Source organism: Tremella mesenterica, assembly GCF_000271645.1.
Source record: "Tremella mesenterica DSM 1558 unplaced genomic scaffold TREMEscaffold_10, whole genome shotgun sequence".
In the NCBI taxonomy this organism is placed as follows: Eukaryota; Fungi; Basidiomycota; class Tremellomycetes; order Tremellales; family Tremellaceae; genus Tremella; species Tremella mesenterica.
In genome coordinates, this window is record NW_006711234.1 from 1,043,475 (window position 1) to 1,060,273 (window position 16,799).

At 47.5% G+C, this 16,799-nt stretch overlaps 2 protein-coding genes across 2 annotated transcripts; one reads left to right on the top strand and one right to left on the bottom strand.

Annotated features, from left to right (window-relative positions):
- Positions 1–1,860: 1,860 nt before the first annotated feature.
- TREMEDRAFT_64355 (uncharacterized protein) lies at positions 1,861–2,480 on the top strand (the record flags this gene model as incomplete). The annotated part of the gene is made up of 2 exons (XM_007006528.1): positions 1,861–1,875; positions 1,938–2,480. 2 exons carry the CDS (start codon positions 1,861–1,863, stop codon positions 2,478–2,480), a joined length of 558 nt encoding a protein of 185 aa, XP_007006590.1.
- A 9,933-nt stretch (positions 2,481–12,413) lies between these two features.
- TREMEDRAFT_64357 (uncharacterized protein) lies at positions 12,414–16,353 on the bottom strand (the record flags this gene model as incomplete). Its single annotated transcript, XM_007006529.1, has 14 exons — positions 12,414–12,461; positions 12,566–12,748; positions 13,084–13,779; positions 13,943–13,992; positions 14,070–14,211; positions 14,241–14,345; positions 14,368–14,529; positions 14,684–14,850; positions 15,059–15,075; positions 15,212–15,325; positions 15,503–15,582; positions 15,958–16,018; positions 16,156–16,218; positions 16,331–16,353. The coding sequence occupies 14 exons, from the start codon at positions 16,351–16,353 to the stop codon at positions 12,414–12,416; spliced, it is 1,911 nt and encodes a 636-aa protein (XP_007006591.1).
- Positions 16,354–16,799: the final 446 nt, after the last annotated feature.

Sequence of the window (16,799 nt, forward strand, 5' to 3'; positions counted from 1 at the left end):
TGAAGAGGCACGTCTTCCGTGCGTCACGGACCTGCCCCTGAACCTCGAAGATTCACGTCTTCCGAATGGCACCTAACAGGTATTTAACTAGCAAACGGCGAATGCAGATATCGCCGGTTGATAGACCTTTTTGTCGCAGTGGTTAGTATCACCGTTCCATTGGTGTAACGGTACTGGAAACATGACGACTAAGTCGCAGGTTGGGTCGAACTCGATGGAGGTATCCTAGAAATCTAGGTGTCTCTGGTGCTAATGGATCGTGTCTCCTCTGCAATCGATGTAGCCAAAGAATGATATTGAAGAATCAGCAAAGTTGGTACTTTGCTGATTGTAGTATATACTGTCTACAGGTATCCCTGTCCTTGTCCTCTCCCTGCTGCAAGCGTCTACGTACATACTCGGACAGGTGAAAAACCGCTTTTGAGCAAACCCAGTGGGGAAATCTTGAAAGCGGGAAAACCCGTCCCTACCTACTGCAGCACTGCCTCCAACTCCCGCTTTCCTCTGTCCTAATCCGTTGAACGCAATAGAGTCCTCTCGATTCGTTGTCACCCCGTAACAATTGGGCACTGTTATACAGTGTCACAGGGTTGGTTCTTCCTTATCTTCCTAGGACCGACGGCCAATAACTTCGTGGGTTATGTCCCTTAATAGGCGTGTACTTTGTAGTATGGGTGGTGACAATAACTTCTGGGTGTAATAACTTCGTGCTCTACTAACGTCTATCACTAAGACAACAACCAGAGATTGTCAAAGATCCCTGGGAACTTCGGTCCTTAAGTACTTCGTTCTTCCCTGTCACAATCGTCGTTTCTTCTTCTCTACTGACTGACGGTCGACAAACCTCGGCTAACTACGTCGTAGTGGGGCGTCGATGTCTCACTAGGACAGGGTACTTGTCGAGGAACTACGGCTAACTTTGCCATAGTGATACGTCAAGTGGTAAATGATAGATGAGCATCGATGAACTGCGGCTAACTTCACCGTAGTACGTTGAACTGCTCGGTGATAGCTCTCCTTAACTCAAAGGTTGTAGCTACTGAATATATCTCTCGCTACTGACAACAATCAAGGCTCGCTGAAGAAGTTCAGCGATCTGTAAACTATCTATATTACTCCTCTCTTCTCATAGAACGTTGTAACGGTACTGGAAACACGATGACTAGGTCGCAGGTTGGGTCGAACTCGATGGATGTCTCGTGGAAATCTAGGGGATCTGGTGCTAATGGATCGTGTCTCCTCTGCAATCGATGTAGCCAAAGAATGATATTGAAGAATCAGCAAAGTTGGTACTTTGCTGATTGTACTATATACTGTCTACAGGTATCCGTCTCCTCTTCTCAGTCCTACTGCAAGCGTCCATGTACATACTCGGACAGGTGAAAAACCGCTTTGAGCAAACCCAGTGGGGAAAATCTCAAAAAGGGGAAAACCCGTCCCTACCTACTGCAGCACTGCCTCCAACTCCCGCTTTCCTCCATCCTAATCCGTCGAACTCGATAGAGTTCCCTCGATTCGTTGTTACCCCGTAACAAGTTTCCCCCCCTGTCTCAAGGATCCTCGCCGAGGATCCTGAATCCCGTAACCAAGTGATTCACATGGATCGTTCTGAGACACCTTTGGTGCGCCCTGACGTCACACCTACGCTAGTGTGACAGTTGCCATGAAACGTGTCACCCGCACGGACCTCCAATGTGATCGAGAAATTACCGACCAAGTTACCTCCTGTCGTCTTTTTCTTCTTTCCTCCTCATTCCTTCTTTACCTCTTGTTCGTCGTTCTTTTTACTTATCTATCATTATCCATCCATATCCTACTCATATCTTAGAGTTTCCGTCCAACTCTGACCTGTCCGTGAACATGTCTAAGCGTATTGTAAGCAATTCCTTTCGAATTCGATGTATATCCTCCTATCTCTCACTGGCTGACGAGATTAGTTGTCTCCTTCCACCTCCTCCCGTCAAACTCGAGCTTCTACCTTGGCAATCCTACCTGACAACGACCCCGAACTTCTCATGCGTCAAACGAAAAGAATGAGAATTACTTCCCAAGCCGCTTCCTCTCAACCCCCATTGGTTGATGCGTCTCGACGGGCCCTCGATACCATTAAGGAGAAGTATCATTCCGGTCCCTCTCGTGAACCACAATCGTCCCTTGATGACCAGGCCCTTGAGCAATTTATCGACTTCGATGGGGCTGCTGGGCTATCTGCCACTGGTGAGAACCTATCTCCCGCCAAGTCCGTCGAATCCGAACACCCCACCGTCGTCGAAAATGAAAATTCTCCTGGTAATAAGTCCCCTCCGCCACCTTCTAACTATTCAGAGGAACTTGTCGAGGTTCCCAATGAACCCGAAAACATTTTTCACACCCCTCGTAAGGTTCCGGTCAATAATGAACTGGTTCAGTTGCTTCAGGATCGAAAGGACTCCGAGATCGGTGAGAATTCCACCGAGTTCTGTTCGCTTCTGACTTGTTAGCTACCCTTTGGTCCAGCATGACCTTCTCCTCCGTTCGTTCTGCGTTGAAGGACGAAGCTCTGGATCGTTTCCGCGAAACCAACGCCATCAAGCCCACTGTAAAGTGGTTTAAGAACGCTGTAAGCCTCGAATTCTCTCAAGTTCCATTGATTCTAATCATCAGCTCGAACGTCTGGCCCAAGGCTGGCGCCTTCGCAACAAAAATGGTGCTGTTGTTCGACTAGAGGGTGAGCTCTGTACCGACTGCCAACGTCGTCTCGATGGTGGTGAAGACTTTCGTGTTGGTTGTATTGGCCCTCGTAAGCTCTTGCTGCAACTTGTTCGATGTTGATGTAATCCAGTCGGTGGTGTTTGCGGCGAATGTTCTGCTAAAGGTACTTCAAAATGTTCGGTGAAGACCAACAATCCTGAGTCCAAATTTCGTGAGGTACCTGTCTATTTCCTTCGAACTTGGTCGATGTTGATGTATAGGGTATTGTTGTGGGAGCAAGAACGGTCACTTCCAAGGTTACCTTTGTCCTGGAGCACGAACTTTGTGCGGCTTCGGTCCGTTATCGATCCCTTCCCGCCCATGATCATTCCGCCTGTCTCACCCAACTTTTGGGTTACATTCATCTCTTTACCTCCCTTCTCCTTCCTCTCCCCTCTCACCATCTGGCCCTCTACAAATCTCTCCATCTCGTTTCTGCCAACTACGCTCCTCCTACTGCCGAAGAGACTCTGGATCATCTTACTTCTACTTGTGATCCTACCGGATTGAGTTCCTCTCAGCCAGTCGCTGGTCCCTCCTCTTCTCCCCATACTCCTCTCCCCCGCAATGTCATTCGCATTCCCGCTTCGGCCCGTCGTCCCCGAGCCAATTCTACCACCTCCAACTTCTAGTGTATTTATATCTCTCTATTTGTAGCTATATTTTCTGTGTATGCATTCACTTCCGACCTAGTCTCGTTGATCTTGATCGAATTCTCACTTTCTTCTGGGGTCCCTTTTTCTTTTTTCCAAAAATTCGTCAAAAACGGCCAACTCCTCTACATTTTCTCGTGGTTCCCAGTCATAGGCCGCATTTCCTGTGTATCCTAACCATTTTACCTTGAATTCTTCTTTTCCTCAACGAATTCTGCTGTCTACAATTGCTTCCACATGGAATTCTTCCTGGCCGTTAATTACTACAGGTGGTGGGGGTGGTATCTGTCGACCTGGTATCATATCCTTAGGATATGGTTCCAACAGCGTGACATTGAAGACATTGTGCACTTTCATTGATGGAGGTAGATCTAATTCGAAAGCATTTTTCCCAACTTTCCTTATGATCTTGAAGGGGCCAATGTATTTTGCTTCTAGTTTTCGACTGGGTCGTTCCATCGTAAGATACTTCGTACTCAGTAGTACCTGTTCTCCCTTTCTGAATTCTTCTGGTATGCTCTTGTGTCTCCTGTTGTAGTATTCTGCACTAATCTCATTAGCCATCCTGACTTGTTCTTGAACAGTCGCATGTAATTCTCCCATATCTCTCCATTTCTTCTCCAACTTGTTTGACTTCGATCGAATATCGTGCGAATGGATGTCGTAGTGTGGCACATAGCCGTAACAGGCTTCAAAGGGACACAGACCGTGGCTACTATGTGGCGAACAGTTATAAGCGAACTCAGCAATTGGTAGAAGTTGATCCCAATTGTCCATGTTGTAGTTTACATACATTCCGAGCAGGATTTCCATCTGTTGATTTACTCGCTGAGTTTGTCCATCTGTTTGAGGGTGATACGCAGTCGAATATAAGTTCTTTATTCCTAAGAACTGACATATTTCCTTCCAAATCTCCGCTGTAAACTGAGTTCCCCTATCTGATACAATTGTTCGAGGCACTCCATGTTTTGAAAAGATCTCCTTGATGTAGATGTCGGCCACTTTGTTCGCTGTTAGTCCGGTTGTACATGGAATAAATCTAGGCATCTTGGTCAGTCGATCGACTATCACTAGTATCGCATCGAACTCGGTCGATTTTGGTAGGGGTCCCACCATATCCATAGAGATATCTGTCCACGGGAGTGTGGGTACTGGTAAAGAAACTAGATGTCCATACGGCTGATGTCAATGAGTCTTATGTCGGTTACAGATCTCACATCCTTTTACGTATTTCACAATATACTCGTCCAAATGTGGCCAGTAATAATCTTCTTTGACCATGGTGATAGTTTTGTCTCTTCCTGGATGACCCACTAGTATCGAATTGTGTCTTGCTTTCATTACTTCTAATCTTGCCTGTCCCTCTGGTATGACTACTCTGTTTTTGTACAGGAGTAATCCGCTCTGTGTCCATGATACTATTGGTGTCTCGTTGCTGGCCTCTGTCTTCTGTGTGTCTTGTGTGCTCTGTGTGTTCTGTGTGCTTGCTGTGCTATGTGTCTGTGTCATTTGTAGTCCCTAGTCGTTGTATGTTTGCTATGTTCTTCTGAGTCTTTTTATTTCGTCTTGATGAGTCCGAATAATGAGTCTTCCCGGATTGCTCTCTTACTATGTGTCTTGGTCCTTTGTGTTCTGAGTCCATTGAATTCGATCCAATTTGTTCGTGTGTCGGTAGCAACTGTAGCCAGTTACCTTTGTTTAGGTCTGGGTCCTTGCTACTCCCTCTTCCCGGATGATAATCTCCTCGTCTAGTCAGAGCATCTGCTCCCCCATTTTTGCTACCTGGTCGGTAAGTAATCTCTATGTTGAAGTCTCCCAATATTTCCAACCATCTCATCTGCCTTCGATTTAGTTGTCGTTTGCTTTGGAAGGATTCTAAGTTTTTGTGATCTGTAATGACTTTTATAACATCACTACTGTTAGCCAAGTAGGGCCTCCAGGCGACCAAGCAGTCCATGATGGCTAGTAATTCTTTCTCTCCTACCGTGTAGTTTAGTTCACAGGGTGTCATTGCTCGAGACCAATACGCAACTGGGTGAAGTTCGGTGGTTCCCTTTATTGATGGGTGAGGGAATCTCTGAGACGCTATCGCACCTATCGCGCAGTCGGATCCATCGGTTTCGATCCAAGTCGGTCGGGTTCTATCAAAATGTCGAAGTACTGGTGCTGTGGTGAATGTTTTCTTTAGATCGTCAAAGGCCTTTTGGCATTCTTGTGTCCAGTTCCAAGCTTGATCCTTCCTGGTCAATCGTGTGAGAGGTCCCACAATATGCGAGAACCCCTTGATAAACCTTCGATACAAATTCGCAAAGCCCAAGAACACTTGAGTATCCCGGACTGTCATGGGTTCTCCCCATTCTAGGATAGCTTTCACCTTTTTTTGATCCATTTCGATCCGTTCGTGTCCTATTACGTACCCCAGGAACTTCACTTCATTTGAACTCCATTCGCATTTCCTCGGACTGACGACCAAATCGTTTTCAAGTAGTCGATCTAACACCTTTTGGACAATTATTTGATGGTTTTCGATCGTGTCGGAGTATACCGTGATGTCGTCGATATAAACTACTACTCCTTCGTCAAGTAGATCGTGAAACATGTCTTGTAGAAAGTTCTGAAAGGTGGCTGGTGCGTTACACAACCCATCCCTTAGGACTGTGCTCTCGAAACTGCCGTATCTTGTTCATAAGGCAGCTTTATGTTCATCTCCTTCCTTTATTCTGACTAACTGGTAAGCCCCTTTCAAATCGAGTTTAGTGAAGATCCTTCCTAATTGAAGTCGATCGAGTAGTGTCGAGATGAGTGGCATTGGGTATGAATCCTTAATGGTTACCTTGTTAAGCGCCCGATAATCCGTTACCACTCGATAGGGAATCACTCCTTTTTTTGGAACCAGGAATACAGGAGATCCGTAAGGTGATTTACTTCTTCGTAAATGGCCGTTGGCCAACCCGTCATTGATCCACTGCTTCAGGAATGCGTCCCCATGTTCATCCAGCTGGTAGATTGGTCCTGGTTTTAGTTCTGCTCCGGGGGTCAATTCGATCTCATGATCACATTCTCTCCTTGGTGGTAGTTTTCTGGCCCGCTCCACTTTAAATAACTCGAGGTATTGGTGCCATTGTGTCGGTATGACTTGTCGTAACTCTTCTTCGCTCATTTCATCTTCTCCTTTTTCCAACGCCGTTCCCCTTACCAATCCTTCCTCCAATCTTGGATACTTCCAACCGTTATCATGTCCGATTCCATCCAACTCGATCACTCCCTTTCCACAATCGATCCTTGCTCGAAACTGTTTTAAGAGATCCAATCCCACCAATACCTCGGGGCCTTCGTATGCCATCACATCCAATCGAGTCGCAATCTTGAGTCCTTCTCCTAAATCCAATTCAGCTTCTACATACTCGGTCACTAACGTCGCGGTTGTTCCATCTAGGAATCTGATCTTCCGTGGTTCCTGATACTGTCTCTTTGGGAATAAATGGTATAATGGACAGGCCGGCTATACGTATCTTCCGGTAGCTCCGGTATCAATTAACATTCCAAATCGTAGGGTATCTTCTTCTGTCTGTATTTTTATGTATATTATAGCCGAGTCATCACTGAGATCTATTGGTAGTTGAATTTTGTGCGATTCTGTTGGATCCCGGCCGCAAGTGGTCGCATCACTTAGGCCAGGTACTCGTTTCCCTCTTCTTCAAAGTTCACCGCCATTCCTCGAACTAATGGCCCTTTGGATCCAGTTGGAATCGAGTTCGATCCACTAGGAATTGGTGAGCTATGCGGGTTTGGGGATCCCCTAATGTTGTTTCTCGTAGTTCCTCCATTTGGACAGTTGTTGGCGTAATGTTCTGGACTTCTACATTTGAGGCAACGTCGGTTCTCCCTCCTCCAAGTCATTTCGTTCTCGCTGAGGCGTCCTCCGTCCTCTGTCCAAGTGACCGGAGGGTCATTTGGTAGACCATAATTCATCATCCCTGGCTTTCCACCGGGCAAAGGTCCTCTACCGGTTGATTGTGAGTGGTGTTCTACCGGGTTGGGCGGGCTAGTATCCAATCACATCGAATTTGATCGAGGGGGAAGCCAGGTCGTCTCATTTTTGCGTCTAGCAGCCCATCGATTCGCTGCAATCATCGTTTCAGCCATCCGTTGGTTCTCCTCGGTTCCTATCACATGCTGTTTGAAATAGATCCAGTCCGATTTGGTTCGAGGGTCGGTGTTATTTACCACTACCACTTTCAGTAGCTCTTCCTTCAGGCCCTGTATGGCTGAAGCAATTTTCATTGCATCTGGTACCTTTCCAAGGTGTGTTGACCAAAGTTCAAAGTTGGCAAAATACTCGGCGGCCGTATCAGTCTGTCTTAACTCTTGTAATTTCCTCATAGCCGTACCTGCCATGTTACTGTCTCCAAATTGGGTTCGTAAATGCTGGATGAATTTGTCGTAGCTCTCTAGCCATTCGGTCGAATTCCATATACTTAGATTGGTTATGGCAGGGGTCAGAAGCATTTGAGGGGTGCCTCGAAGATACCCGTACATGAAAAAGATCTTTCTGCGATCGGTGGCGTACTCTGCCCCTTTGAATTCGAAGTTCATGTGGCATGCTGCCAGGAAGTTGTCCAATTCCCCTCGTTCTCCACTGAAGGTAGGTGGATCCGCACACCTGGTTCTTCCTGTTCGTTCGTTGTTGGTAAGTTTTGGCTCCAAACACGGCTTGTTTTCTTCGATTTCGATCGAACTTGCCCCTTTCGAGGTGAGTAGTTGTTGGTTCTGTCGGTCAGCTTTCATCGTAGCCAGTTCTTCTCTTAATGCATTTTGTTCCTTTTGTTGCATCGTCATAATGGCTAATAATTGTGACAACTGCTGCGATAATTCATTCAGCGGATCTGGGGCAGTGGTGGTAGAATTGAGATCATGTGAAATGGTACTTTTCGAAGAACTTGTTGGTATTTCCTCCTCTGGGACCAGCCCTTGTTTCAACTCCTCTTTTTCTGGTATCATTTTCCGCGCTTTTCCCCTGGTGAGCATACAGTACTCTCCAATTCGACCCAAGGTGCTTAAGGCTGATTCTTCAACTTGTAACGGTACTGGAAACACAATGACTAGGTCGCAGGTTGGGTCGAACTCGATGGATGTCTCGTGGAAATCTAGGGGATCTGGTGCTAATGGATCGTGTCTCCTCTGCAATCGATGTAGCCAAAGAATGATATTGAAGAATCCGCAAAGTTGGTACTTTGCTGATTGTACTATATACTGTCTACAGGTATCCGTCTCCTCTTCTCAGTCCTACTGCAAGCGTCCATGTACATACTCGGACAGGTGAAAAACCGCTTTGAGCAAACCCAGTGGGGAAAATCTCAAAAAGGGGAAAACCCGTCCCTACCTACTGCAGCACTGCCTCCAATTCCCGCTTTCCTCCATCCTAATCCGTCGAACTCGATAGAGTTCCCTCGATTTGTTGTTACCCCGTAACAAACGTCCCTCAACTCCTGCACTGCCTCACGCTCAGTCCTCTTCGTTCAACTTCGCCGTACCTTGCCATATCCCTGATGTCCTACTCCGCTCACTTCGACTAACTTCACCTAACTTCCTCTGTTCTGCTCTCCCTCAGTTCCCTTCCCCTAAGTTCGCCGTAGTTCTCCGCTAGGCGGGGTTATCGTGACAAATACCCTCTTGGTTCTCGTAACTTCGCCGTAGTTGGTCTCAGTGGTTTGAGTGGAGGTTGGTAAGGGTGAAAGGAAGGTCGGTGATGGTGAAAGGAGGGTCGGTGATGGTGAAAGGAGGGTCGGTGATGGTGGTTGTCAGGGATGTTACAACGTAGTTTGGGACAACTTCCTACATGACTAACTTTGTCCTTGACAAAGTTAGCCTCCTAATACCCTCATGGGTGGTGAAGTTCATAAGACCTGGATCGTTGATGGCGAGCTGATGTCCAGAGGGACTTCGTTTGATGGGAAAAGATAATGTCACGCAGCGCCGCGTGACATTGGGGGAATGGATCAAGGAAGAAGGAAGAGGTATGGAAGGAGAGCTATTACCACTCTCTTATTTCGGGGAGGCCTGATCCACTACAGAGACACCTTGCCAACTCTGTCATGTGGCCAAGCCCTCCTATGCTTCCTACAACTGACCAGTAATAAGTTCAGGGGCAACAAGGTTCTTGTCACGTCAAATAATGTCACGACCCTGCAAGTCCTTGGGTTGTGCCCCTTGGACCCTGACAATTCAGGGACATCACCAAGCGAGATAGGTGAGATACCAGGCGAGATAGGTGAGATACCAGGCGAGATAGGTGAGATACCAGGCGAGACAGGTGAGATACCAGGCGAGACAGGTGAGATGTAAAGCGAGATAGGCGAGACTCGAGGTGGGACAGACGAGATACCAGGCGAGACAGGTGAGATGTAAAGCGAGATAGGCGAGACTCGAGGTGGGACAGACGAGAAAGGGGAGACAGAGCGAGAAGCAAGGCGAGACAGGTGAGATCTTGTTAAGCCTGGTTGTCTTAAGGGAAAGACAGCAGGTGGACGAGTGATGAAGTGAGAAGAGTTGGTGATGGAGTGATGTAAAAGGATGAAGAAAGAGAGAGAGTGGAACTTTGATACACTGGACGAGATTACTTACTGACAATGAGAGAGTCTAGGATGATGACAAGAGGATGTCCGATGACGATATTGGGCCCAAGGTGTTGAACAGATTAAGGCTTGGGGCCAATGTTGAAGGACAAGTTGAAGTCGAAGTCAGTATCAAAGACTTGGTCAGTAAAGGGTGGAAACGTATGATAATTGATCTCTGAAGAAAAGAAACTATGGAAAGAAGAAGTAGGGTTTAAATAGTCTACAGCGGGTCCCAGGGGGCCTGCTCCGCAGGCCACCGGATTTCTAGCGCCTTCCTATGCTTATCATTGCTCTGCTACGATACATTCGGCTCTTCCCTATGTCCTGCATTGCTATCCTCTGAGATCCATCGAGTCCTGTCGGAGGTCTGCATGCATTGCGGTGCAAGTACATGTCTTGCACCGCAGCCCTTTGCTATGCGTCGAGAGACGGTTGTAGGTTATCGGTGCCTATCAAAGAGTATCACCGGTGAGCAAAGGTTATCGAATGTTATCGGCGGTTGTCGCTTGGTGACGGAGTTACTCGCAGTTTGTGGGAGCAATGAGTTATGGTTGGGTTGAAGGGCTTCAGGTGGTTTGTTCAGAGATCATGGGACTTGGTGTTACAAGCTGGCTTACCAGGTCGTAACAGATCTCTGGCGAGATCAGCGAGACATGGAGCAAGACGATTTGCGAGTAACAGCTCACTAAAAACTATATATACTGGTCATAGTCTACTTGTAGTCTTTCCTTCTTCAAGGATCAATATATTATTTGCCACTCGCAAAAGACCTCTTCTTGACAAACAACTTACATCCGACACATCCCTCATCAACATCACCCCTGTCCACACCATCACACACACTCTTATCGTCATCTCGACCTGCCCAGATCCTTCGCAAGTCACTTTAGTTGTCCGACCACATCACAAGTCTACGGACAACATACTAACCGTTGTTGTCCAAGCTAACTAAACAGTTATAGTCCACCTGTCTCTGATCTATCGAGGTCAGCCAGGGACAGGTCCGTGACAAATAACTTCTTCCTAATTGACCGACGGTCGACGAACCTCGGCTAACTTGATGTTTCAGACTTGATGTCTCACCCAACCAGGAGGGCGCAGACTTTGAAAGGGGTGTAACTACGACGTACTTCGACGTAGTTACTCTATCTACGGGCTTTTACTGATGGCGATGTATCTCAATGCAAAAGGTAGCTATATCTATCAATCTTTCACTACTGACAACAATCAAGGATTGTTGAAGAACTTCAGCGATCTTCTCAGCTAATATTATCTACTCCTCCTAGACATTCACCCAACCCTCTTGCGCTTCGACATACTTAAACGCACTTTGTCCAACTTCCCCAAGTCCCCGGCCATACTTTTCCTCCTTCAACTAACTCCGCCTAACTGTCACGTGGTGACAACTCTGGTATGCGGAGGACGCCGCTGGCGGCGTACCTGACAGATACATAATACGAAGATAGCTACTTTACTCTTTGGACAATGTATCTTCACCTGTCTGTGACTCTAGATTGCTACCGTGCTTGACCAGTTGCGGATCTTGTCCCTCAAACCAGACCTAGAACCGAAGGAACCCCTGACAGTAACCTCGCCGCACTTCCCTACTTAGCCTAACTCTGTCTAACTTCACCGTACTTCTGCTCCCATCGTCCCTGGTCCCCCTAACTCCGTCCAACTTCCCCGTCCTTATGCTCCAGACCCCTGTATACCTTATTCTCCCGTTGTACTTTGCCGTAGTTGGTCTCAGATGTCCTAGGTTACGTGTAGGGTGAAGAGGTTAAGACGTAATAGGTGTTTTGATGGTCAAAGGAGGGTTGTTTATGGTGGGATATTCGAGGTGTCACGACATAGTTCGTGACAACAAGGTTTCCGGTTCAGAAGGGTACTCATGCAGTGTGGTGAGCCGCAATATGAGAACGGTCAGCCCCCGGATCTGAAAAGTTGCTGTGTCAGTGCTGACTGTAACTCCCCCTGGCTCCCTGGCAGTCATAACGTCCTTGCTAAAAGGCCCAATACTCGACATCTCCCTTATAAGGGGTGCGCAGTTCCTGACAACAAGACAATGTGATTATATTTGGATAAACGGGAGGCAGGGGAACATCCGGAACTGACAATTTGGCTGCTTTACGCTACTTTGGAACTGGCTTTTGAATTATACATGTCATAAACGTGTATCAAAAGGTATCCTACACAGCTGCTTTCATTCCGTACCAGATACATTACGTACACGCTCACCCCTTTTGTTTCCAATTTTATTCTTCAGAGATGTCGGTATGAGGAGTGGGGCCTGCCGATCCCGAAGGTCCTCGTCTCAGAGGGGGAGGTAAGCTCCTGAAGCTCTCGACGAGGGTAAGCGTATGTTCGTTCTCACAAATCATGGGAGGCGGGTGAAGTGGCATTCCTAACCACCCTACGCCCGCATACGGATGGGGGAAAGGTTGTGAGTGATGTGTTCAAACTGGGATGGTGTTCAGGTACAGGGAATGCAATATGAAGATGGGGCCTGGAAGAAGAAAGAGGAAAGCTGAGAGTGGATAAAGAGAAAGAAGCAGAAAAACTCACCGTCATCGGTATCTGCACCCTTGACGTTGCAGGTGGTTGATGCCTTTCTTCCTTGTTCTTCTTTCTTTCCGTATGCATCGTCGAAGCACCCCTTCCCTCTTCTCCCAAGGGATGATCCACTTCATGCTCTCTTACCTCTAACACTTCTCGACTCTCGACCGATGGGGGGTAATGTTGACGCAACTGGTGGTCAGTCTTCGTACTCGCCACACCCAGCAAACATGATGCTTGATGCACTCTGATTGCTTCCATACTGAGAGGAGGGAGCGATTCCAAAGAAGTAAAGAATGATCACGCAGTCAAGCAAGATATGTAAGAGAGACAGAGACTGTGTGTGTGTGTGTGTAGTGTGTGGGGTTATAAGTCTCAGTCCCACAGGAAATTCGACGAGTAGCTCAATGGCTTGAAGATGAATAAAATATGTACTTCGATGAGATGTCACCGACGAGCTGTGAAATATCAAACAGATCACATACAGGTCCAGGCAGGAGGAGGTTGTGGGTTGGGAAGCTACTCACGTTAGGAGGTACCATGATATCCTGAGCCGCCCTCTGAGCAGCTCTCCACGCTTTTCGATTCATCTCCGTTGCCTCAGAAATCAACCCCATCGCATCTTCCGGTAGACGTAAATGATCCGCCAATAGACTCCAGGCATATTGGTTTTGCGCCTCTCTTGCCTTTTCCGCATCACTTAGATCACTCGTACTGTTGTTATTACTCTTACTATTTCTTCCCACTCTATCTCCATCTCTGTCACTCGACCCTCTCCTCTCTCTATCGACTCTTGGTCTCTCTCTCCGATCTGTGGAGAAACGAGGAAGGTCAATGGACCGAGTTGGAGGAGTTGCGAATGGAGCCACGACGGAAATTTGAGATCTAATTTGTTGGATTTCTCGTTCTCTCTCCCAGTCCTCGGCTTCTTCCCTAGTCATCTCTCCGAGACGTGGACGTGAGATCTTTCGGGGTATGCCCCTTCCTTCTCTTGTCACTTCACCGAAATTTGATTGAGACGTCTTGCGGGGTATACCACCGCTAGAAGGGGGGTTGACCATGATGATGGGTTTTGAGTACTTGTCGGAGTTGGCACGGGACAGAGATGGGTGATAATGGAGGGAGGTCGTAGAGTCGAATGTGTCGATTTGAGGGCCGAGGAGTGATCTAGAGTCGGGAATGGAGGGAAGGGGCTGATCGGGTGGGAAGAACATGTACACGGACTGGAGGTCAATACACGGATTGACAGAAAAAAGATCTTTCTCCTAGAGCGTAGGGGAAGAGGGGTTGGGGGGGGGGGGGGGGGGGGGGGGGGAGGACTCTGCGGAGCATGGGGGAAGCGAAAGTGACGAAAATCACGAGGAAATGATCAGCGAGAAGACCCACAATGATGCTGGACCCTACCAGCCCCATGGCGCCAACCATTAAGAGTAAGTCTACTCAGATCAGCTCAAGCGCCCATGTCAAGTTATTCGTGCTAGCGTGCGTGGGAAGTCTGAAAGTCAAAACTCACCAGTGCCAAAAGGATCATGAGCTATATGTTCCTCCGGTGTGAAGCCGTCGATGCTCAATGACTGTTTATTAGTACCAGCCGATGTGTTGGGAGGCGGGATACAGACAAGGAAACAAGCTACAAATATCACACGAGATACCATCTGTTTGTCAGTCGTGCATGCGTACTCACAATGGATCCCGTAGAATGAAGGGATCTTTCATTCGAAAATATGGAGAATGAGGCTGTGAGAGAGGCCAGTATCTTAACAGCCCCAGATGAGTTGGACAAATGAGACTTAACAAGGAGCTCCACTCACACGATACTGAGTCAATCGTCTATGATACTTCAATCGCTCTATCACCACTCTGCTCCCTCCTTGACTTCGGACGGAATCTATCAAGGCGGGAAATTTCCAAATGACATAGACGGAAGAGAGGGTGAATAGCGCCGAGTAAATGCTTCCAGCTGTGAAGATGTGCTGTTCGTCAACACAGTGTCCAGAGCCCCCTTCCTCCCCCTGTTTTCCAAGTCCGTATACCGTGCTGTCATAGGAAATGAGCACTGCGTAAATACAAAGTGATAACAGAGCTTAGGATACAGTGGAAGAAGGCCAAAATGTCTGGAATACTCACCAATTCCATGGCTTGAGGATCATCATCAAATGGGATCACGGCCCCAAATATCCCAGCCGCTCCAGCTAAAGAAGCCATAACCCAAATTTTGAACCAGAGACTGGACACCCATGTGGAGGTGGTGATCCCTCGAATGGATTTTACTAGGTGTATCCAGTAGCATGTTTCTGTGAATTAGCCTGAGTCCGTGTTAACAGTTTTCGTTGACCCAATGTTCACATGAGAATCACACAGAGAGTTTTGGTAGGGGGAATGCGAGAGTCTCCCAACTGTCCTGTATGTGCAGTCACCTGGTGACGAATGGAAGGTCACGGATGGGAAAACTCTTTCAGGGGAGGTTCTAGGTCAAGGTCTGAAGTAGGGAGAAGGAATTACCTTCAGTCTGTATCGACCTGATGCGTCAGCCACTGCCCATATACGAGTACTTAGAGCCAGTAGTGAGCATCCGCCACTTCCACTCCAGCTTAAGACGTAGACGGGGTTGAAAGGAGGAAGGGGAGGGAGACACGAGGCGACTGGCAAACTCACAGATGGAGCGTGAAAGCCAAAGCGAGGAAATAATACAACGGTATAGTGGCATTCTTGAAATTCTGAGGCCAGAGTTGATAGGGGGTAGGGATGTTCCCGAGGCCGGGGATTTCCCTGGATGTTAGGTCTCTTATTGGAGTCAAGAACTTCGAGAATGGCGGGATGCGTTGTAGACGGGGTCTGGTAGGCTGTTCAGAGTTGTCGACGAGCTTGATAGACTTCGCAATGATCGGGGGGTGGGTATTGTCGATAAGGATCATATATCGGGGGAGAAGGGGACAATCGACTTACGTATACCCCACGGTATATTTAAAATAAGCCAAAGCTGCATTCCAAGATGCAAAACATATATTTGCGAAAATTAGAGACCACTGCAGATTAGTACTGTTTCCTGGAGTATTGCTTACATTGATGTACTCGTACCACACATGAAGCTATGGTCACCCGTAAAGTCGGCCATCATTTGAAATAGAGTAATGAATATACCGTATCTAATGGAAGGGTCACTGACAGAGGGTGGGAATGGGTATCGAGGTCCAGAGTGGCTTGGATACCATATGCCGAGCAGGAAAGAGGTGGTTGTGAGGCTGACGATATTCCAGAGATATCAAAGGTCCAGGGACCCCACTGACGCCTAGGTGAGGATGTGACCTACGAACCAAATCCATGAGCTCACAAGAAAGAGGAGGGGTAGGAGAAGAGGAAAGAGGAGATAGATATACAAGGGCTGATGCAGGAAGACTTACAGCTATCCCGACTTTGAAAGCTCTTCGTTTGGTAGGGATCAGAGATTGGAATTTGTCGAAGCTTGAATATCAGTACGGGCCCTTGGAATGTAAGAAGGTTCTGGTCATATCGCCCAAGAAGATGAGATAATCGAAAGAAGAGCAAAGAGTGGAAGCAAGGATGAGATGAGAGGAGAGAGGAGCGAAGATGACACTCACTTCCAAGAATGAAATAAAAAGTAACCGAAAGAAAGTACGGTAAGGCAACATGCGAATAAGAGGCTGTGGGGGTTAGTTCCCCTTCAAGTTTCCTCATTCCTCATCCCCATCCCCATCCCCAACAACATCCCGTTCATAATAGCCATCGTCATTCTGCCGCCCCCACCCCACCCACCTCCGATCTCCGAGCACAGTCATGTCCAGTCACCTCTCCCGATCCCCACAACTCTCCACATTAGAAAAGGTGTCATGTCGTCATAGCGTCATCCATTCCTAGGTCTCCCCCATACCGAGTAGAGCCTAATAATTTAATGACTTAATGGAAAACTCACACGGTTGGTGTCATATGCGTCATCCTGATCTCCTGCTCCCTTCTCTCTTAGCCTCTGCTCTATCTGTCTAGTAAGATCCCCGTTAGTTGAAACTCAAGCCTATGGCGTAATGGCTTTTTTACTCAAACAATCGAGTAATCGAGAAAATCCAATAAGCCAATGAATAAACGGTAATGAGAGGGTCCGTGAGTCTTGTGGAGAGACTACTTTAGTGGAAAAAAGTTAAATTTGTGAGTGGAAAGACAAAGAGGGAAGGGAAGGGAGATGGGCGTGCAGATCTTCAATACGTTAGATCTTTAGGTTTTTTCCTCC